This window comes from Diorhabda sublineata, chromosome 7 (genome assembly GCF_026230105.1).
Source record: "Diorhabda sublineata isolate icDioSubl1.1 chromosome 7, icDioSubl1.1, whole genome shotgun sequence".
NCBI lineage: Eukaryota > Metazoa > Arthropoda > Insecta > Coleoptera > Chrysomelidae > Diorhabda > Diorhabda sublineata.
Window position 1 is genome coordinate 14,062,359 of NC_079480.1, and position 23,921 is coordinate 14,086,279.

The following is a 23,921-nucleotide window of genomic DNA, read 5'->3' on the forward strand; positions in this document are numbered from 1 at the left end:
GAACAATGTACCAAAACGACGTTGCCACGTTTTGTTAAGAGTCTGGAATGTTCATAAAAAAATGTTTGTTGATATTTAATTATTGGCGTGAAGATTGACGTACCAAAACGACATTGCTATATCTTTTTAGTCTTAAAATATTTGTGTTATCTGGCAACCCGCCTCTAAAGTTCGTCGAAGCAAAACCATGTTGCCACGTCTTAATGTTTATACTAAATGTGGCAACATCACAGCTAAAGCTCGGTGTTATAAAACCATGTTGTCACGTCTTGTTTCGTTTTAAATGTTCGTCAAAAAATTTATGTTGGAATCTAATGTAAGAACTATATAATCTGGCAACACCGCCGCTAAAGCTCGGCATAAACAACAATGTTGCCACGTGTTAAATGTTTGTGCTAAAATCTGATAATTATTACATATGACAACAACACTGCCAAAGCTCAGCGAAACGAAACCATGTTGCCGTATCTTGTTCAAATGTTCATGAAAAAAATGTCTTATCTAGTAACCCTGCTATTAAAATTCGTCGAAACGAAACCATGTCGCCACATTTCGTTTAGAGTCTTAAATGCACAATAAAAATATTTATGTTAAGAAATCTGATAATTATGTCATCTGACAACACCGCCACTAAAGCTCGTCAAAACTAAACCATGTTGCCACGTCTTGTTTAAATGTTCAATAAAAAAATTTCATGTTAAAATCTGATAATTATGTCATCTGGCAACACCACCGCTAAAGGTCGATGTACGAAAACGACGTTGCCATGTCTTAAATGTTCATAAAAAAGGAGTCGAGGGAAGAAGGGAGATCAAAGAAGGAGGAATGTATAGAAGGGGCGAAGATGAGAAAAGTTGGTATAGAAAAAGGGGAAGAAGAGGCAATTTGAGGAATATAAAGAAAAAACCGAATACATGAGCCGAAGATAATACTTTATTCTATTTACATATTAAATTTAATACATAAAATTATTTCAACTTTTGCCATATTAAACATTTATTATTAGCCGGCATGTCGAATATCTCGTTAAGCTTAATACCGTACGGTTCTGAAATTTTAATCAAATCCTGTATATCCCTTACACCGCAATTAGGGTCTCTCTGTCTTATACTTTTATCAAAATCTCTATTTGATTGTGGTTCTAGAACTCCGTTGTTAGCGTAAGCGCCATACGTAAAAAGCAACCCTCCTGGTTTAAGTACCGCACTGACATTTTTGAAAAGTCCTATCGAACAAGAAAACGGCGTCACGTGAATCATGTTCACGTTAAGAGCGTAATCGAAATCGTTGGACACATTCCATTTTGTCCAATCGTCGACAACGTTGATTAAAAGCGGATGTTTCACATTTTTCGTTGGGATATCTGCAGCGTAAGCTCGAATACTATCCAATAGCGATGGTTCGTTTTCTGTCGGTTGGAAAGTTAGTTTGGGAAAATGGGGGGCGAAATGTGCTGCATGTTGACCAGTTCCTGAAGATATTTCCAGAAGTTTTCCTTCTTTATCTTTATCGATAAACTTCTGGAGTACTTCTAAAATGGGACCTTTGTTTCTATCAGCTGACGGAAAGTTTATTTTCTGGCTAAAAAAATTTATTTTCAGAGGAAATTCTTGTAAAATATATTAAATTACCTCATTTTTACTAGAGCTTCTGGAGCATATTGTTTCATAAAGTTCATCTGAAAGAAGAAAATACTTTTGAGTTTGTAAATTTCTTCATCAACTTCCTCCACCCTCAAAAGCCCATTCAATCGATGTGTCGAGGCAGCTTATGCTGCTTGGGGGGCTTTTCTTTGCTTCAAGGGAGAACTTGTTCATATAGTCAACTAATAAATCAACCTTTGATGCAAGAAATGATCTTCTATCATCTTCAGACCCTATCAAATAGCTTCTGCTTCTTCTTCTAAGTCTGGTTTGACCACCAAAGAACTCTTCTCTAGATCAGAAAAATAACCCCATCGGGGGCTTGTTTCGCGCATACAGACTTCAAATTATGGGCAGTACACATAAGCATTCCAAAGGGATCACCTTGAGTGGTACCTTCTTGACTTAAGATTTGTGCAGATGCTTAGGATAGCTAATTGCATTGAACGCATAGCATAGCATTGTGGGCGGCCAAGGGGAATTTGAGCACATAGACCTGTCATGCCCGGCATAGCCCTTCATTTTATCCCTGCTGATAGTTTATCTACCCAACAGGCGTGTTTCATTATATCCAGGATTTGCTTGAACCCAGATTTTATCAGTCAAAAATTCCTTATACAAGGGTGAGTGTGAATGAATTTCAAAAATTGAATTGGATATAATTTATAATTGAAGTACATATGTACTTTGAAAGCTTTCTTAACAAATCTCATAGTCTCAAAAAAATTAGTTTCAGGACACTTTTCAGTTGAAAAATAGTTAATATGTAGTAACATTAGTTTATATGTTTTTGTTCCCTTGCTTAAAAGTCGAAATTATTGCACTTTTTGAGAAATTGACAATACCTCTATGTTTTACATAAATAGTCGACATAAGTAGTAAGCATTGTCAATTTCGTTGGTTAATTTGATTCAAAATAAGGCCTAGTTTCAATACCAAAACAGTGATGTACATCTAATTGAAATAAGATTATGAACTTTTACAACATCGTCATAAATTACAATGAAAAACTTTGAAATCTATTAAATTTTTTTTTATTAATTTGGTAGTTCAATATTTAATTACAGATGAGTATTATCACGATATATCATTTATTACTTTAAAACATAAAATTTGTAATTAATTACCTTAAAATATCTCCACAAAATCAGTATTTCCTCGGTAATATGAATTTGAAAAGATCATGTATAGTTTAAAAGTACATATTTGTAGATAAAAACTTAATCAAATAATAGTTATTTAAAATTTAAAATACAATGAAATATGAATTAACCAAAAGACACATATTTTAGTTTTGTTCGCGGATCTGATTCCGATCGCATGCGTTCGCTGATCACGTCGATTCCGTTCGCGATAAGTCAACATCCTGAATGGGTTCGTAATCGAACAAGCGTTTTACAGGAATTTTAAATTGATTTAATTGATCCACGAAAAAATGTACTTATAACAAGACTGAAAGTTCAATTTGGCATCAAATGACTTTGCTCGCGGATCTGATCAATTTAGCTCAGTTTTAAATTTTTATTAACAGTTCAGAACATGTAGTTCAATGGTACATACTGGAAACCACTCTTGTTGCTCACCATAAACATACGTCAAGAGATTTTGATAATTAATAACAATCATCTGATTACAAATTTCAAAGATATAGGTTAGATTAGATAGTTGTTTATATAAATTCGTTCATAAATATGTGTGTAATTGTGAATAATAATATAGTGATTTACCTCTGATATGTTTAATTCTATTTTCTGTATACAAATAATTTGAATACTATAACTTTCGATCGTTGCCGAGAGCTAACCAAATAACAATGACTGAAAACATCGTTGAATGGTATGTATTTCTTAGCTTTTCGTAAACTGTAGATTATATAGAGTTTTTTCAACGATGTGTTTTGCTTTCTATTAAAATTTTAAACAGACTTGGCCTAAAACCGCCTTTTAGTGTCATTGCCTTGATCTGGCGTGTCAATGTTTTTATAGTTGTATTTTTACGGTTTTTTAAATTTATACACCTTTATTTAGTTGTATAATAGTTTTTACGTTTTTAATAATTATTATATAACAGTTATAAGTTAACCAATACACAATTAACCAAACTTGAATACCAACAAATATTTTTTTTTTTGGATTTGGGAACATTTAAAGTTGAAAACAATAAAACTTCAGTTGATTAAATTTACTCTTTGGTAAACTAGGGTGAATATAATCGTATTATATGCATATTATCTGTTTATTTTATCTAGTTTAAAATGTATATGGATTTAACATTATAATAGTTTCGGAAAAATTTATTGACAACAAAAGTGATTTAAATTTTTAGGAAAACATCAATACCCTGCCATAACATTGCGATTAAGTCACCCCTTATTCCAGTTAGTGAACATCCATTGAAATCTATAGTAAGTGTTGATTCTATTAACAGTAATGGAGGTCTGTCAAGTTAGCGGGCCAACTTATGAAAAAATAAATTCTGACAAGCTCAAAAACAGCCGTTTTTTTTAAAAAGGCTGGTTGGTCCGCTAACAGACCTCAGTAATGTTGTTAAATATGATTTTTAAGGTTACAGAAAGATTAGCTAGAAGAATTTTAGGACCAATATCTGGAAATGATGGAACTCCATTTAGTAATAACCCTATATCCCTATTGGAACCTTTGACCTTAGCACTGAAACAACTTGATCCTTTGTCCGAATTTGCTCTCCAAGAAATGGATCCTTTATCAAAAATGGCTGCAGAGGTTAGTAGAAATAAAATTTTTATTAAATTGACGGAGTGTGGACTAGTATTACAATATTTTGAAGCTAAGATGGCAATTCTAGATTTGTTCAAAAGTGTGTTATTATCTGGATGGCTCTTATATCTAATTTTGTTAAAATATCCTTATCTTTACATGGCAATTCACTTTTCAGGCTAATTATGAACTTTTGTTCGTTTTGGTAAAATATCCTTATCTTTGCATGGAAATTCTCTTTTCAGGCTAATTATGAACTTTCGTTACCAAAAAACAAAAGCAAAGACTTTGAAAATAATTTGTTCCATCAAATTGAACCCTGGCATTCGAGGAGAACTTCTATATTGAATAAATACACAACTTCGGAGAAATTATCCATAATTACCAGTTTTTTGTCAGAAGGGGACAAAGGTACAAGCATAACCACGCGAATTATAAGATAAAAATTGATTTAATGTATTTTCAGTAACAGTTAAAGCTCAAAGTACAGTCGTCGATAAAGTTCAGTATAGATTGAAACAATTGGACTCATTCGAAGAAGGGTCACAACAAAAACTGGATCTTTCTCAAGCAGAGTATATTTCAAAAATAGAACAGCTGAACAAAGAATTGGTGATGGCTTGGAATACTGAACAGAGAGTTAAAGCTCTTAAAATAGCGATTCAGTGCGCAAAATTACTGGGAGATACGGAAGTTCTGCATTTTTATCCCAGTAAATTTGTTCTTATCACAGATATTTTGGATACGTTTGGGAAACTCGTTTTTGACAGGTTAAGAACGAAATCTACTTATGTTAAGTGAGTACTTTTGTTTTATTTATTAAATTCCTGTAGTTTGTTCCGAGATTTTTCTTCGAGGTAGCATTTTGGATATATTGAATGATCTTGTTGTTTTGATCATTTTAGACCGTCTATTTTCCATTGTTTTCATCCATTTGTTCAAATTAATCTTATATTTCTCAATATTTAGCATTTCAATATCAAATACATTCAAGTTGATGAAATTTATGTATATTTCTCAGTGTAAATTAATGGGGACTATTCTTGTGATATGTGATGTTAATCCATAATTTGGGTAAAGTTTGTTTCGATAATATATATAAATCAATGATTGTGGAAGAATCTCGACTCTACAGTTACTTTTGTAGCGATGTCTGCGGAAACTGCAGTTTTCCATTATGAATTTTTTTAACGGTCCTGCTAATGAAATTTTTAAGCTCTGTCATCTCAACTTTTATTTTTATTTCATGTATTCCGATTCGCTTGTAATTTGAATTTATTCTGTCAATTAGAAACTCTAAAAAACCATAAATTGTGTCTATTGGAGTTTGATTAGGTTATAACATCAAAATCATCAATGATATATTCTTAAAACCTTACAATATTGTCGATTTGCTTTTATATTGTCTTTTGTTATACAATTTTCCAACTTTTCAACAATTATTTTGATTCTTCTTATATAATTATGTATTATCCACATGAAATTCTGGAAACTACGAGGAAACGAACAGTTTTCTTGGTGTAAATATGTAAATAATGGACTAGACTTGGATTTTCTGTTGGTTCGCCATTTGCCTGTATCTTATATATTGTTTAATCATCAGATTTCTTTTATTTTTAAATATTTTTCACATGGAATTGTTACTAGTATGACATAAAAATAAGTAATAATCAGTTTTCTCAGTGTAAATATATAGACAGTGGACTAATTTTAAAATTATTTTTGATTTAACATTTATTGGTTAATTATATTTTGTTTTTTTATTATGTTTATTATTACTTGTATTTTTAGTAATACCACTTGGTATTGTTAAAATTATTATGGAATAATAAATTTTCACTTTTTCAGTGTAAATTCATAGGTACTGCACCGAATTTGACTTATCAATTGATTTATTGTCTACTAATTTCTTTAATTTTAAGTAACCTTAGTTTTTCTTCTATTTTAAGTGCCTTCCACTTAGTATTGTTAGAAGTATGTAATAAAAATGAATAATAATCAGTTTTTTCAGTGTAAATATATAGGCAATTGACTCATTTTGGATTATCAGTTGCTTTATCATCTAGCAATTTCTTCCATTTTGGTTTATTTACAGATTTCTATGTTTTTGAGTATCTTCCACTCGATATCGAAAAAAAAAATACTAACCAGTTTTCTCAGTGTAAATATGTGCAAAACGAAAATTTCTGATGAATCGTCATTTATCAGTTCCCATATATTTTGCTTAATCTTCATATTTCTTTTATTCTTAAGTATCTTCCCGGTATTAAAATTATAGAAAAATATTTTTTCCTACTTTAATTAATCACCTGATTTCTTCCATTTTTAAATGGCTTCTTTTCGGTATTGTCAAAAATATGAAATAAAAATGTTTTTTCAGTGTAAATATGTAGACAATAGATTTAATTCGAATTGTCAATTGATTTATCAGTTAGCACTTTCTTCCATTTTAGTTCATCTTAGTTTTTCATCTGTTTTAAGTGGTTTTTTTGTATTTTTATGTATCCACCACTCAATATTATAGAAATTAAACTAAATAATCAAATATATAAATGTTAAGTACAATTTATGATATTAACTTTCATTGTAGGCCTGGTTCTATAACTCCCACATCTCTACCGGACGATTTTACACCAGATATGGTTCCCGATACCGCCAAAGAAACCTGCCTCAATTGGTTTTACAAAATTGCCTCGATAAGAGAACTAGTCCCAAGGTTATATATCGAAATAGCACTGCTGAACTCCTACCGTTTCATATCCACCCAGTAAGTACTTCCCCTCGACATAAAATCGTATAAACCCCCTCAATTATTTCAGCGAATGTGCCGAAAGTCTCAACAGAATGACCAACATGATAAACGGAATAGGTAACCCCCTAGTGGCGGTTTACGTTAGATGTTACCTGTGTAAAGTTGGTATAACGATTTCCAATGAAAAATCCGATTTCGGTTTCTTATTGGGTAACTTCACGGGATTTCTAGATACCTATCAACATGTACGTTCCCATAGATGTTCGTTTAAAGATCAATTTTCACCGTACCCTTTAGCTTTTCAGCCGCAGCGTCAAAAGGGAATTAGATAAACAGAACATGCCAATTTCCAGTTACATGACTTTATACACCCCAGCCTTGGATTTTATATTGGAAACAATTAATTGCGTTGTAAACGAAACTTACTTACCTAACTTACTAGCCGTATGCAGAAAACAAAAAAACAGGTGAATCGATATTGATTAACCCCGATCTGACCCCGTATTAATTTACTATATTTTCAGTTCTCTTATATTGAATACTATTATGTCGGGGTTTAAACCGGTTTACGTATCAGAAAGAACTTTGGAATTTTTGGGGATAATAAATGAATGTTCAGATGGTGGTGTACCCCTGTATATATTATTGAGAACGTTGGGATTGTGCGTTACGATTTCTCCTCCTCCGATCGAACAGAGGAAGGATATTTTGAATATTGTTTGGGGGTATATCGGTTCGTTTACCGAACCGAATGAGTATGTAGCTTGCGTGGAGGCCTGGGTACCGTTTGTCGTACAATGTTTTACGGTAAGTATTTTTTTTTTTAGTGTAATGTTGGTTAAATGAGGATTTTTGAGGTTGTGTTTCCATTTTTTTTTACTGTGTTTTATTTTCATTCTTTTTAATTTGTTTTATTTTTATTGTTTTCTCTTTTTTATTTGCATTATTTTCTCTTTGTTATTTTGATTCTTTTTTCATTTGCATTCTTTTCTCTTTGTTTACTTCAATTCTTTTTCTTTGTTCATTTTGATTCTTTTCTCTTTTTTCATTTCCATTCTTATCTTCTTGTTTATTTTGATTTTTGTTTTTCTTTATTTTGATTCTTTTCACTTTGTTTATTTCGATTCTTTTTACTTCGTTTATTTTGATTCTTTTCTCTTTTTTTATTTGTATTCTTTCTCTTAATTTCAATTCTTTTTCTTTGTTTATTTCGATTCTTTTCTCATTTTTATTTGCATTCCTTTCTCTTTGTTATTTTGATTATTTCTTCTTTATTCATTTTGATTCTTTTCTCTTTTTTCATTTGCATTCTTTTCTTCTTGTTTATTTTGATTTTTGTTTTTCTTTATTTTGATTTTTTTCACTTTGTTATTTTGATTCTCTGTTTGTTTATTTCGATTATTTTTTCTTTGCTTATTTTCATTCTTTTCTCTTTGTTTATTTTGTTTTTTCTCTTTGTTTATTTCGATTCTTTTCTTTTTGTTTATTTTGATTATTTTGTTTTTTCTCTTTGTTTATTTCGATTCTTTTTTCTTTGTTTATTTTTATTATTTTCTCTTTTTCATTTGAATTCTTTCTTTATTGTTTATTTCGCTTCTTTAAATTTGTTTCTTTCTTAATTTTGATTTTTTTCTTCATTTATTTCGATTTGTTTCTCTTAAAAAAAATCCAGCAACACCGAGGATTATGATGTTACGAGATTAATAATCAGCTGTTGAATTTATTCGAAAATAATTTCCAACATTTCTCAAAAAATAAACAAATCAATGAAACTACAGTATTTTTTTTGTATAAAAACACCATTTTTGACAAAAATAACCCAAAATTACAATTATGTCTCTTAAATTAGTGTCTTAATATATTTTTCTTCGGTATTTCAGAGTAGAGAATTGAATTACGTATTGGGAGACATAATTGAACATTTAACACCGAACAGAAATTTCGAAAAACACTATAACGAATTGAAAATTATTATATCGAAAATTGTGGCCCAATTTCAAGATTTTGAAATGCTACTCATAATGGTGAGTACACATTATATCGAAATTTATGGTTTTAACAAAATAATTTTTAATATTTTTGACCATTTTCTTCAATATTATCTACAAAATATTTAAACTATATTTAAATTTCTTATTTTTTAGACCTTTTGATATATATATATATATATATATATATATATATATATATATATATATATATATATAATGCTTCTAAATGTTCTAGGTTTTAAATCTCCTATTTCGACTTTTTTTAGTCTTTAAAAATATATTTATATGAAATCGAAACGTTAAATTTTTATTTATATTTCGAAAATTATTTAAAAAAACTAAATTTAAATCAAAATAAACCTAAAAAGAAGATTTAGAAACTATATTGAATATTCAACGTAACTTTTTTAAATTTTCTCGTTGTATAAACTATTTTTTAAATTTGGCAACGTTGTTAAGATGTAATAAGATATTAAAATGATTTAGGTTAGGTTGCAAGACGTGCATCATTTTCACGTATAAAATGTTTCAAAATCCTCCTTATTGTAGGATAATTTTTTACCGATAGTCGATCTTTTTCAAGAAGAATGTGTTAGAGTGGAAGTATGTAAAAATATTTTAACCACATGTAACGGTCAATACAAAACCAACGATCCAGTGATAACGAACGCTCTAATGTTTTTGTGCGGTATTCTACACGATTCGGTCAACGCCCTTACACCTGAAGGCGAGTACAAACAAATAGGGGAAATTGTTTGTAACATTTTGAGAAAAGTTAATTACGGAAGGGACTTTGAAAAACAATTGAATTTTTTCGTCGAAGCGAGAGCGACGTTTTCCAATATCGATACGGTTTTGGTCGAACTCGTACAGGTGAGTTTTTTTTTCACCCCCCAAATAACTGACTGTATTTCGAATTTACAACTTGTGGAATTTGTTTTAACCTTTTTTTGAAAATTTTTTATTAGATACTGTCTCAGTATTTAATGATTTGTTTTAAAAATATTATTGTTCGTTAATTTTTATATTTGATTATTGGAGAAGGGATTGTATTTCACTATTTTTTATACGCTATTAAATTATATCTCCAAAGCAGTGTTCTCAACTTTAAAAAATTATCTTCCTAAAGCCACAATACAAAAACCGCTAAATATTTTCTTAAGTTTTGTTTGTTTAAGTAAATACCATTAAAAATAACGGAATATCATTAAATAAATTGTAAATATCAAACAATCAATAAATAATTCGATTCAGCGACGATTTTTTTTTAATATCTGTATTTTTAAATTATCAAAAACTTCAGGTAACAAATTATTTTCTTTGGATTCTGATTCTTTAAAATTGATTCTTTTCTCTTCTTAATTTGCATTCCTTTCTCTTTGCTTATTTTGATTTTTGTCTTTGTTTATTTTAATTCTTTTCTCTTTTTTATTTCATACTTTTTTCTTTCTTTAGTTTGGTTCATTTTCTTTGTTTATTTTGATTCTTTAACTTTGTTTATTTTGATTTTCTCTTTGTTTATTTTGAATCTTTTTCATTTGCATTTCTTTCTTTTTGTTTATTTTAATTTTTGTCTTCCTTTATTTCGATTCTTATTTCTTTACTTATTTCATTCTTTTTTCTTCATTTATTTCATTCTTTTTTCTTTCTTTATTTTGATTCACTCTCTTCGTTTATTTCGATTCTTTTTATTTTGAATTTTTTTGTTTTTTTAGTTTGATTTCTTTCTTTGTTTATTTCGAATCTTTTCTCTTTTTTATTTGCATTCTGTTCTCTTTGTTTATTTTGTTTCTTTTTATTTTGATTTCTTTCTATCTTTATTTTGTTATTTGCTTTTTATATTTTGTAAATCGATTCTGATATATGTAACTTTTAAATTTCTATAAAAAATATTTTGAAAATAAATCGATGCAATTTAATTATGGTTTTGACGATTTACAGTATAATTAGAATCATTAGAAGATTTTGAAAAAAAGTCTGCTATTATATGTATTTTTTTGAACACATGTTATATTATGTGTCGTGAAAATTAGTTAATTTTAAATTTTAGGGGGGTTAGCACGTGAAAATAATTAATTAAATCGTTTATCTCTTACCTTTTATTGTTTGAGTCGATTCTTCATCACTTTTTTTCTTTGTGTTGTGGTTTTATCAAGTTTTTTTTGATTAATTACAAAATAAATATGTTCAAGTAAATACCATAAAAAATAATGAAATATCATTAAACAAATAATAAATTTCAAACAATCAATAAATAATTTAAATCGGCGACGTCATTTTTTTTAATTTCTTTAATTTTAAATTATCGAAAACTTTGGGTAACAAATTATTTTCTTCAGATTCTGATTTTTTAAAATTGTACATATTGACCCATTACTCCCAAAAACAATCCATCCCACATTTTCCCCTCTGAATTTGGGGGAAAACCCAAAAATTGGGAACCCAACGCTGAAACTCTGCGTAATAGAACCCACGTTGCCACGTTTTGTTTATAATCTTATATTTTGAGGAAATGAATTATCGAAACGAATTATTTTCTTCGGATTGTACATATTGAAATTAAATAATTTCGGTATTTTTGCTATTGGTTGAAATATTGTACATGATCCATCATTCTGACGATCGTATTTCGTAACATTTTCATCGATATGCTACTAAAATTACTAAAAACACCCATAAAAACATCCCATATCACTTTTATACCCCTGAATTTGAAGGAAAACTCGAAAATTGGGAACTCAACGCTGAAACTCGGCTTAACAGAACCCACGTTGCCACGTCCCGTGTAGAATCTTATATGTTGAGGAAAATTTTCGTAATTACAGTGTTTTGAACGAATCCACACACAATAACTTAAGACTGCGCGTCACAACTTACTGGAAAGTATCTTCAAAATTCGATTCAGCGACGATTTTATTTAATTTCTTTATTTTTAAATTATCAAAAACTTCGGGTAACAAATTAACTGGAAAGTATCTTCAAAATTTTTTGAAAAACATTTAGTTACCTTTCTCCAAACTTATTTCTATACATTGTATCGAAATTTTTAATCAGTTCCACGTTATTGACGAAATACAAATTTTTAGAGGTTTTCTGGCGGTTTTCCCCATTTTCCGAGCACAGAACAATTTTTTTGTTAAAGTACGCGCGTGCCAAAAATTATTAGTAAATTTCCAATAAAATTTTCGCTACAGCGCCCGGACTATAAATATACACTGCAAATTAAAATTGACCTTGTAATTGTAATATTTTACATACAAGAACAAGAAGTTCTTCCGGTGGTTTTTGCTATTTTCCGCGCCCAAAACATTTTTTTTTTCAAAATACGCGTGTACCATAAATTATTAGTAAATTTTCGCTACAGCGCCCGGATTATAAATATACACTGCAAATTGACATTAACCATTTAATTGTAATATTTTACGTACATAAAATTTATTTATGGTGTAAAATTATATAATCAATAAATTCCTGCCAACTTTTCTCCCATATCCGAACAGCAGCTTCCTTTTCTTCATCTTCCATGGCGCTGTACAAAATAGAATTTAAAGCGAACTGCTTCAATACTCGTATCCCATCGTTTTCGGAAGTCATCGCCATAAACGCGACGTACCAATCGTAACTCAAACCTATGGTTCCCCATGCCGAAGGGTCATCGTTACATATTACCACGGGAAACCCTTCCGCCATCAAACCGATCATCGGATGATTCCTGGGATCCGATATCAACATCAAAACTTGATTAGAAATCGGACACAATTCCACGCAAATGTTTTTATCTTTAGCCAACCGCGTCACTACAGGATGTTTGTTCAAACCGAAACCGTGACCGATTCGGGAACTGTTCAAAAGTACAGCGTCGATTATATTTAGATCGGTATGCCCGAACCAGTTAGTTTCTCCGGCATGAAAATAAAACTTCAAATTTTCGCTGTATTTCGATAAAAGTTGATGGATTTCAAATAGACAGTGACCTTCCTCTTCTCGACCTATCAAATCGAAACCGGCCACGAAATTCGGAAACAATTTTTTCAATTTCGTAAGTTCGTCGAGTTGTAATGTCAAATTTTCGATCGTCAGACCTCGATAAATCGAATGTATATACCGAACTCCCACGAAATCGGGAAAATTTTTTTTAAACCTTTCCACTGTGTTTATAAAAATTTTCATAAATTCCTTACTGTTGTAAATTTTACCATTCAATTCGTATAAAGGCATGAAAGTACCTCGTAATTCCGTGTAGATAACGTTATCTGAATAAAGTTCATTTAGAAGTTGATAAATGAATATTTCGAAAACAGGTTTATAACATACCATGTCGTATTGCGTGCTAAAAATTTTTTTAAATTTCGCCCATACCGAATCCGCCGTTGGATACTCTTCGTACGGATTTTCCACATCTAATATCAATTGCTTCCGTAACCAATCGTCGAAATTAGAATTTTCTTTCCTATAATCTTCCAGTTTTTTCCAATTGCAAGTCGTGTCATTTGTAGCGTCTTCTAAAAAACGTAATTTAAAAACACCGTTCAAATCGCATCCATAAATATTTTTTCTGTGTGTAATATTGTTGATAATAAAATCTGCCGATACTCCGGATAGATAATGAGTATGCAACGAACCGCCTTTCGGTATTTTTTTTATTATGTTAAACATTTCGGATCGTTCTATTTTATTTTTTGCTTTAAAAAAATGTTGGGAAGCCAAAAAAGTCGATTCGTTATCGTAACCTTCGTTTAACTCGGTTTTTTTCACTTTTAAAATGATCTCGTTCGCTTTCATTTCGTTGTCTGTTAGAATTAAATCGTTTCCTATGAATTTCATTCTTTCTTCTTGTAAAATTTTATTTCTTTCTTCGGTATAATTGTAACTTTCACTCGACATCGTATACGATACAGTTAATTGTACGAATATCACGATTATACTGCCGATTCTAAATACTGGCACGGGTATGTCGACAATCATTTTTCTTGTCTGGGATTCCCCGGATTATTCCGAGGGCGAACTAATCGTCGTGTTTATATATTCTCTGTCAGTGGCACAGGACCGGCGTAGCGGTAAACGGTTCAAATAAAAATATAATTCGTTTTACGGATAGATTACAAATATTTATATAATTATCGTAAAGGGCCGGTAGTGACGTTAAATTAATTATTTTTATTATATTATAAGCCGATAAATATTTGTTGATATATGGGAAATGACGTATTCATTACGAAAATAATATTTTCATGATATTATATGTCAACATTATACTTTCTTCGATCTGCATAATTGAAAGTCTGGCAACGTCGATCAAATATGAATTTAAATTTAAACAGTATACTTAACTTTGACATTAATACGTCATTAATGACGTTTTAGTTTTATACATCAACATATATACATTTCTATAATTTTTTCAAAGTTTGGCAACGTTGATTAAACGCGATCAAATTTGAGCTTTATGATGTCAAGTTGGAATTTCCTCCTAATTTTTTTGAAGTCTGGCAGCATCGATCAAATATGACTTCATACTCGTTCCGTGATTTTTGTTATTTACATTTGACGTTGACATTTTGATTAAATACGATTTTTATGTGGAAATTTAAAAAAGTACTAGTAATTTTGACATTAATACGTCATTAATGACGTTTTAGTTCTCAAACAGATAATTTTTGGATATTAAATATCAAAGTACATCATCAATACGTCAAATTATTTACATTTGACTTAGACAGTTTAATTCGAATTCAATTTTTTTAAGACTTTTATGAAGTACTAATAATTTTGACATTAATACGTCATCCATAACGTGTTAATTTCCGATCAAATATTAAAAATCAAAATACATCGAATTCCTAAATCTTCATAATTAATTTCACAATCTGGCAACGTTGTCTAAGAATGACCTTATATTCGTGCTATGATGTGAAATTATTTAGATACGATTTTGACAGTTCGATTCGAATTCGATTGTTTCGTATTCAAACGAATATCTTCTTGAAACTGAAAAACATACAATAAATTTTTCAAAATCGGGCAACAGTATACAGGGAACTTATACTCATGCAATTCCTTATTATATATACTTATATTTTTGGTTTAATGTATAAGGTTTAGTTGTTTAATGCATCTTCGTGTCTGGACTAGGCTATTTTTTTCATGTTATTTATTAAATATAAACAAACATCCTTTCCACAATCTCTATAATGATATCAAACGTTCCCTGTTGAATTCTGTACCTTATTTTATGACCTTGACCCGAATACCAGTGCTTTAACCTCTATAAAACAACCTGACTATATTATTGCGCATGCCAGAGTAATGTGAGAAGTATAAAGTGCACTCTAAGCAAATCCCCAGGCGCGTTTGTGACTCTGTGGTGTATATTTTATAGTGAGGTTTCATGAACGCTGTTTTTGTACAACTTTTACACTTTAATTAATCTCGAAAAAGATAATTCTGTTATTGAAAATATATTGCCTTTGTTTCAATCAATGAGTCAGCAAAGAATAGTCAATTTAATAAGAATTAAATATTGGAAAACACGATTTTTTAAATGAACTTTAAATTTTTAAGAAATCACTTTTGATAAATTCACATATATTTCAGTTCCTCAAACCAACAACGCGTTATCACGTGATCAGTTGTTGAAAATTTGACAGTTTCGTGATCGAGGAAAATATAGAATCGATTTATCATTGAATTTGAATCGATTATTGTAGTTCTTACATTTTTATTATGTTTTTGCGTGTTTATTTAGATTTAATTTAATAAATAATTATAATAAGTAAAAACCCTGAACAAATTCGTTATTAAGCTCGATATCAATTATTTTTTGTATGAATGTTCGAGTTGAATCAATAAAATTTACTGATATTAAACGAAAAGAAAATGAATTTTATTTAATTATTTCAGCAAGTCAATACTCTGTCTGTTAATACCAGACAGATAGTAAAAGGAATGCACACTAGAAAAACTGGTGATTTTGTAAGAGCCTGCGCCGCCTATTGTTTCATAACAATTCCATCGATATTATCGACAAAAGTTAGGTTAGAATTGTATTTAGTTTCGGCACAGGTTGCTATATTCAATCAATGTTTAGGACAAGGTAAAGTAACTAATTTATTATAAAATATAAATAATTTATTTCTATTATTCGATGATAAAATTCTTATTTTTCATAAATTTAAGTTTTTCTCCGAACCTTAACATAATGACTCATTATGTTTCTTGAAATCTATTGGTTCCATTACGTCAGACAATGTACGACGTGTAATTAAAAATATTTTAAATTATTTCATTAAAAACATTTCTCTTTTGGAGTTATAGTAGAATTTCAATAGTATTTGATATAGGGTGAATCATTTGAAAATATTTGTATTAAATTCGACAAATATGAGCAGAAATTTCACAAATTTCTTTAAAAAAATTAAGGTTAACGTAGATACTGGCTCTCGTATAATTTTATTTATACAGGGCGTTCAACAAATTCTTCGATAATAAGTTACGGCTGTATGTTTGTATAAAAGAAAGTGTTTGTATTCAAATTTTTATATTGGCGTAAAAATTAGGTGGAATATGACCTATAACATGGATTATATTGGCTATAGAACCGTTCAAATTGAACACACTATATATACTAACACTCACAATTACACTGTCCGAAGCGCGTTTCGATACCCAAGTCTCTGAAGACGATAACTTGGTTATTGAAACGAATGGAAGACAGTGTAATTGTGAGTGTTGTGTTATCAGTAAATAGTGTGTTCATCTGCCATTAAAAGAGATCATGGATTGATTGGAAATTCGACAAATTCGTTCCAGAAATGGGTCTCACTGATTTAGATGTTAACTATATCAGGTTTCGAACTACACTAGCGAACATACGTCGTTGTCTATGATCGTTTATCTACAATGGATGTTCCATGAATGTAGACCATTGGTTCCCAAACTTTTCTGCGTCATAGATAACTTACAACATTTTGATGAATCCGGTGGACCCCCTACAGCTACATTACTACCAATTACCAATTGATAGTAATCTATTTATGGAAACTTGAGTTGTGGATGAGTTTCAACGACGAATTAACCGTTTTCGAAAATAAAATGTTGAAATTGATTGCTTGGTAGTCAACGGCAAGTCTCGACGCGTTGTATATTGATAGCCTACATTTTAGTTCCTCACTATCCAAACCAAATAAATTATCATGGACCCCTCCTTACGATTGTGGACCCCCATTTTTTGTCACGCTCAACGTAGACTTGGGGATTCAGGGGTGCCAAGTCAAAGTTACGATGAAAAAATCGCCATATTTTGGTCTAGGAAAGGTCGAGTTCATCTATCTCGTATTATACTGCACGTTCTCACTGATAGTGATGATTTTGTTTGCAAATTTAGCGTATCAGTAAGACGATTATGGCGACTACAAAATGGACAACTCTCGCGGAACCTTTCCCAAACACAACATCCATTTTGATAAAACAATTTTACCGTATACACGTGTTGTTGAACATCCACGGTGATTCGTCAAAACGTAGTGAATAAATGACAGCCGATTTGACAGTTGGAACTTCAAATATGGTTGCTGTCAACTGTTCCCATACATGTTCGTATTGTGGAAATTCATATTTGAATGTCTGTTTTAGCTGACGCGTGTTTAAAGGCGGCGTTGTCAATAATACCCGACTTGGAAGACTCCCCCTCGAAACCGGAATCGTTTATTGTAGCTTATATAAAAAAATTTTTATCGGTTCTACTCGTAGTACCGGATAACCCCGATAGAGGAGTGTTAGGTTTAACGAGATCGTTATTAAATGTGATAAGACAATTAGATTGGGATAAACAAGCGTGCAATTTGGGTTTATTGTATATCAACGTTCTAGACCTCTTATCGGTATTCGCTCAAGAAGAATATCCATACCACGCCGATAAGGGTTAGTACCATCATTTTTTGTAAATCACTTCGATTTTAATTATGGAACACGTTAGTTTAGCGTTTTCGATGTCGTCGAATCCATTTATCAAGGTTCCAGATGTAGTACTTCCGGTTTTACCAATATTCGGATTGTGCGACTTCCAGTTCGGTTTTTTGAAAACTGGATTTAGAAACATTTTTTTTTTATTCAACTTGTGTTTATATTCAAAATCAGAACTGTCTTTAGGTTAGGTTTATTTTATTGATTAAATTTACTTTAGCATCGATTAGTTTCAGGTCTACTTTAACATAGGTTAGGTTAGATTTCCTTCAGCTTTGATTAGGTTAAGTTTAGGTTAGATTTACTTTAGCCTCAATTGGGTTGGGTCTACTTTAGCCTAGGTTAGATTTACTTTAGCTTCGATAAGGTTAAGTTTAGTTTACTTTAGCTTAGAATAGGTTGAGTTTACTTAGCTTCTATTAAGTAAGGTTTACTTTAGACTGTTTGATTTTCTTTAGCTTTGATAAGGTTAAGTTTACTTCACTTCAGCTTCGATTAGATTAGGTTTAATTTAGCCTACTGTAGATTTACTTTAACTTCGATTAGGTTATGTTTGCTTCAGCTCCAATTAGGTTAGGTTTACTATATCCTTGATTAGGTTGGGGTTGATTAGATTAAATTTATACTAGATTAGGTTAGTTTTACTCCAGCTTTTGGGAAAAATATATTTTTCTATGAAATGCGATATGTTTCTATGATCTAGTATGAATTATTCCATAGATCCAGTTAAAAAAGTCAATCCAATTGTGGGTAAAACCGAAAATACTAATTTTTAATATCTTAGCTTTCGATAAATGGATTCTGTGACTTGGAAAACGCCAAATTAGCGTGTTTTTATACGGATATATTTTCGAATTTATTCCAGTTGAATCTAACGACGCTCTCTACGGATCCGATCCCAAATTTATAAACGAAATTAACAATATGTGTTCGATTATTGTGAGGGAAATATTGAATCTATTGAAAGATCTGGGTAATTGTAGGAAACAAGTTCAGATCGCTATCGAATTGTTCGTTCGAATTGCCATAAGAAGTGATCTCGATATTAAGCAAACGAACACGTTAGCTTTGAACTTGTGGCAACTATGTTCAAGAAGCGGTTATGCTGATAGTGAATACATGGTAAGTTGAAGTGGAAATAATCATTTTTTTTTTTCAATTTTCAATAAAAAATTTTAATTTTGATGCTACTTCACTGTCTTTATAACGTCTAGCTATTTATATTCAATATCAACATTCTAGATTTTTTCTAGAGAACATCACTGGACTAGGTTATGTATATATATATATATATATATATATATATATATATATATATATATATATATATATATATATATATATATGACAGGGACGGACTTTTATCTGTATGTTTGCTATATTTACGAATTTTTCAATATTTTTGCATTATTCCATGATAAAATCTACTTTTAATCAAAAGTAGAATCAATTATCTTACAGAAAACAATATAAAAATATAATTTGATATAATCTCACTCAAAGTATAACTTTTGGATAGTTTAGTACTTATCTCGATATTGAAAAGTTTCCGGACGGTTTTTCAATATCGCGAATGGTGTTAAATCGTATTTAGTTTAATATATTTGGGAATTGTCAGAAATTGTAGAGGTCGAAAGTGTTAAGTCGTACTTATTTCAGGATATTTGGGAACAGCCAAAAGCTGTAGAGGTCAAAAGTGTTAAATCGTACTTATTTCAGCACATTTGGGAACAGCTGAATATCTATACCATGTCACTCATAATTTTTCTTTATGATATAAGTAAAAGACAGGGTTGGATTTATATTGATTAACTCGTATTTTAAAATGGATTTTGTATACTTGTATTTATATGTTTACAGGTTAAAACAAAAGAATACTTGAAGAGAAGAAGTGAAATTACGAATAATAGACAACTACATCTTTTAGTTGATAAATTGGTCACTTAAAGATTATTTTTTTTATATGTATCAAAAAATCAATTAATCGAAAGTCTTTTATCCTTTTGTAAAAAAAATAAATTATATAAATAATTTTTTCCAGTGTATTTACTTATTTGTATTATTTCAAATTTACAAAAAAATAATAAATAAAACATTATTCAATAGGATAAATCAAGACAATAAAGAAACACTTGCAGTTATACTAATATTGATAACAATTTTGAAAAAATAAAATTTTGATTTAAAAAAGAATTAATTAGGATATTGAAAATAGTTATTTTTTGTAAATGTAAAAAATGTTCAATACTAAATAAAAAACTAATATATCGAGCAAATTATACAAAAACTCACTTATAACATATCTAAATTTATTTTCCTCTGCCTCTTCCTTTTCCCATACCAGCTTTACCTCTTTTATTTGGTGTATTTTTCTTATCTTCAACTTTCCTCTTCGCCGGTGTAGTGGAAAGGACAGTAAAGAACCCGTCCAATCTCGATTGCGTCGAATTCCCTCTGGCTTTCATCAATTTTTTACACCCGTTTCTCACCCTGTCTTCGCTGAAATTCTTATCACCGCAAAGGAATTTTATTAGTTTTTCTTCGTTCGGTTCACTCCATTTCAACTAAAAATTAATAATTAGAAAACAAAAATTGATGTGTTAAATTTTATTTACCTCAGTTTCTAGTACTTCAGATACTTCAGGGTTCCTAAATAAATCTCTGGCACCTTCGTAATTCCAGTTTTCCGGTACAACATATTTTTCCTTGTCGATGTTTTTTATAATATTTTCGATGCTTTTGTGCTTTTGAATCAATTCAATCGCTCTCTTCGGTCCTATACCTCTGATACTGTCCGTGTAATCACAACCCAATAATATACACAAGTCGATGAACTGAAAGAAAAACTTGTTCTATAAACTACAACTCCATTTTCATTTTGTATAGAAAAATTATTTTTCTGGCAACATTGAGAAACAGTATAGTTTCAACTAACAATGAAGAAGTGTAAAAATTAACATTTGACCTAAAATGAACAGTTTTCAGTACAAAATCGATTTGTATGTGAAGTAAAGGTCCTGCAAGTACTATTAAACCAAAAAGGATTATAGGCAATCAACTACTAACACTATTCACCTCCTATGTTGAACATTTGCTTTGCAATTGTTCTTTTCTTAGATCACTAAAGTACTGTTCATAATTGGGCTAAAACGAAAAGTTTTCAGTACAAAATTGATTTGTATGTGAAGTAAAGGTCCTGCAAGTACTATGAAACCTAAAAGGATTGTGGACCTATCAACTGCTAACACTGTTTAGCTTCCTGTGTTTATTTTGTTTGTTATTCTTCAGGAAAGTAGATGGGGGGTTCACAAACGCTTAAGAATGATATTGTTACAAACTCGTTCACTGATATTGACAGTAAAACCGGTTCTGTTCAAATATGTTATCACCAGGTTACAGAGAAACCACAAAAAAAACCTGTAAAAGTAGTTAGGTGAGGTTTAGGAGTGAGTTTCACTCGACATCTATGGGAAAATTATTAAGGAAGGCAAAGAAATTAATCAGAGTCCTTTGTAGACCAAACATGGGAATAGGGTTTTGACTGTCTAGTAGTAATCCAAAGGGTGACAAGGGCGTTTCTCCAAAAGGCATTCTTGATTTGATATAACAGACTTTTAAGTTATTTACTCCATTCAGAATTAGGTTTATGTATTTATTGAAATAAAAAGTGTTGCTGGGGTGAAAAGCAAATAGTGGGAAGGCAATGGAGTTCTTTATGGGTAGTTGCTACCAACTGAAGGGGAGGATAACAAAACTTCCTCATAGATTTTGAGGAAAGAGGCCTTGTAGTAGTAATTGAAGGAGTTAAAAGGATGTTCCTGACTCAATGGTTTGATTCAGATATCCAGCTTGTGGGTCACATAGTCAGTTTGAAATTAGAGTTAAATTTATATTGATTGATGGGGGTTTCACAAGAATTTCAGGACAACATGAGAGCAACCGCCAACGAAAAAGTGTGATAATGACCAATTGGGCTGATATAAATAGTTTTCAGTACTAAAAACAATATAAAAGAGTCCAGATTCTACAAGTACTATGATTCCTACAAGGATTAAAGACAGTAAATTAGGAGGACAATCAGGAGAATTGAGTGTAAAGTTGATAGAGGAAGTAGATAAACATTGAAACAATCTGAAATAAAAAAAAACACACAGTACATATTAAAATAAGAGGAAATTTTCACTAACTTCTTCTTGCTTCAACTGCAAGCCTTCTAAAACCTTATCCAAATGAATTTCTTGTATTGGCATTTTCCTTGCTTCACTAAAAGTCAAGTGCCTCAATAACACCTACAAAAGACTCTATAAATTGAAAAATTGTGGAGTTATTTGAGTTATTACCTTTGAACCAAAAGTCAATGCATCCATATCTTCCGTAGCAGTGGCGTACACAAGACCAGCTTTAACCATTGCAGCGCATTGAGCCTCGGCTTCGCAAGGTGCATCTATGTAAGGTACTCCCATAATTTTTAAAAGTTCTTTAACTTCTACAGCGTGTTGTTTGGTAACTTTTACTAACCTTCTATTGAATTTATCAACGTCGGCAGCATCACCAGTTTCCGTAGCTTTATCGAGAGCTTTTTGAGCTTCAACTCTCTTCTCCTGTCTTTTACTAAGTTCTCCGGATTTCATCTCTGGAGGTTTCCCATCGAACACGTACACCGGCTTTAAACCGTTTTCGATTAAGCGTATAGTTCGATGAAATGTACCTAAAACATCATGTTCGTTTCAATTTATTGAATTTTTGTCGATAATTTACTTATTAAATTATAAAATGCGTATAAAGGTAATTACCTAAAAGATGTGATGTCGTTTCTCCATCGGACGATGTTAATTGAGCCCCTTCTGCTCGGACTGCAATTAGAAATTGGTATAGACACATAGAAGCATCTATTGCTACTTTTCTTCCTGAAAAATAATTATTATCTCCACATTTCCTTTTTGGTTTTAATATAATTACCAAAATATGTTTTGAGTTCATTTTCTTTTAACGCTTGAGGAGCTACATCAGCTAACAATTTGGTTAAATTCAAAATTCCCATTGCTTATTTTTAATATACAATTAACATCAAACAAAAATATTCATTAAAAACCTACAACAAATAATTCCCGCCTAAATGTCATACTTATCAAAGTTTGACTTGTGAACTTCAACTTAGGTTATCTATGGTTCAAACAGCTTTGTTAGTTTTTGGATCCTGAAACAGTTCTCACTAGAAAATCATAGAAAAAATATTGAAGATAGAGTGGCATTCAAATCAAATTGTACTATTGATCGAGAGAGAAAGAGCATCGATTTACCATTCTCTTTAGCTATTCCTACCTTGAAACATCTCGATCTAATTGGACCAGACTAAAGAGAAATGGAGAATAGTACACTGATGTTTTTTTTCTGTCAGTCATTCGGACCCATTCGAAAACGCTCTATACCTCACCTTCTATATGTTAAAATATGTCCACTTTCCATATAGTGTATGGTTCGATCAGTTTTGATTCAAATAACAGTTCCTTGTAAGCGTTTGGTGGCGTGTTTGCTTATAAAACTATTTAATATTGATGAGTAGTTAGAGTCAGTCAACGGAGAAAATTTATCCATGCTCCTGAAATCTCATCGGAATTAAATCAAGGAGGAATCGCATTTTCGAAATTTTCGTTCGCGATTAGCTCAGTTCTGATTTTTCAGTGTTAGTTATATGCTCGTGGGTAACATAGATACCGGTAATTATTAGTGGGTCAATTTAAAATCGATAGCAGCCAATTAACGATTGCTGTAAGGCGCATGCTTTAGATGTTGATTTACCTCAAACGTAGTAATTAATCGATGTGATTGGTGAATACGG

At 30.7% G+C, this 23,921-nt stretch overlaps 4 protein-coding genes across 4 annotated transcripts; 1 reads left to right on the plus strand and 3 right to left on the minus strand.

The window, feature by feature from the left end:
* Nucleotides 1-911: 911 nt before the first annotated feature.
* Nucleotides 912-2,967, minus strand: LOC130446787 (methyltransferase-like 26). Its single transcript, XM_056783248.1, has 3 exons — nt 2,771-2,967; nt 1,632-1,678; nt 912-1,581 (listed from the first exon to the last, which is right to left on the minus strand). The coding sequence occupies exons 2-3, from the start codon at nt 1,676-1,678 to the stop codon at nt 969-971; spliced, it is 660 nt and encodes a 219-aa protein (XP_056639226.1). The 5' UTR covers nt 2,771-2,967; the 3' UTR covers nt 912-968.
* Nucleotides 2,968-3,119: 152 nt separating this feature from the next.
* On the plus strand, nt 3,120-20,358 carry LOC130446788 (VPS35 endosomal protein-sorting factor-like). Its single transcript, XM_056783249.1, has 15 exons — nt 3,120-3,479; nt 3,969-4,047; nt 4,208-4,384; nt 4,624-4,789; nt 4,845-5,175; nt 6,969-7,145; nt 7,198-7,375; nt 7,428-7,597; nt 7,655-7,937; nt 9,011-9,154; nt 9,671-9,994; nt 16,022-16,214; nt 17,753-18,040; nt 18,948-19,204; nt 19,943-20,358. Exons 1-15 carry the CDS (start codon nt 3,457-3,459, stop codon nt 20,027-20,029), a joined length of 2,877 nt encoding a protein of 958 aa, XP_056639227.1. The 5' UTR covers nt 3,120-3,456; the 3' UTR covers nt 20,030-20,358.
* Nucleotides 10,604-14,091, minus strand: LOC130446789 (adenosine deaminase 2-like). Its single transcript, XM_056783250.1, has one exon. It carries the CDS (start codon nt 14,084-14,086, stop codon nt 12,557-12,559), a length of 1,530 nt encoding a protein of 509 aa, XP_056639228.1. The 5' UTR covers nt 14,087-14,091; the 3' UTR covers nt 10,604-12,556.
* Nucleotides 20,102-23,253, minus strand: LOC130446790 (flap endonuclease 1). Its single transcript, XM_056783251.1, has 6 exons — nt 23,042-23,253; nt 22,876-22,989; nt 22,423-22,790; nt 22,270-22,371; nt 20,698-20,916; nt 20,102-20,646 (listed from the first exon to the last, which is right to left on the minus strand). Exons 1-6 carry the CDS (start codon nt 23,121-23,123, stop codon nt 20,392-20,394), a joined length of 1,140 nt encoding a protein of 379 aa, XP_056639229.1. The 5' UTR covers nt 23,124-23,253; the 3' UTR covers nt 20,102-20,391.
* Nucleotides 23,254-23,921: the final 668 nt, after the last annotated feature.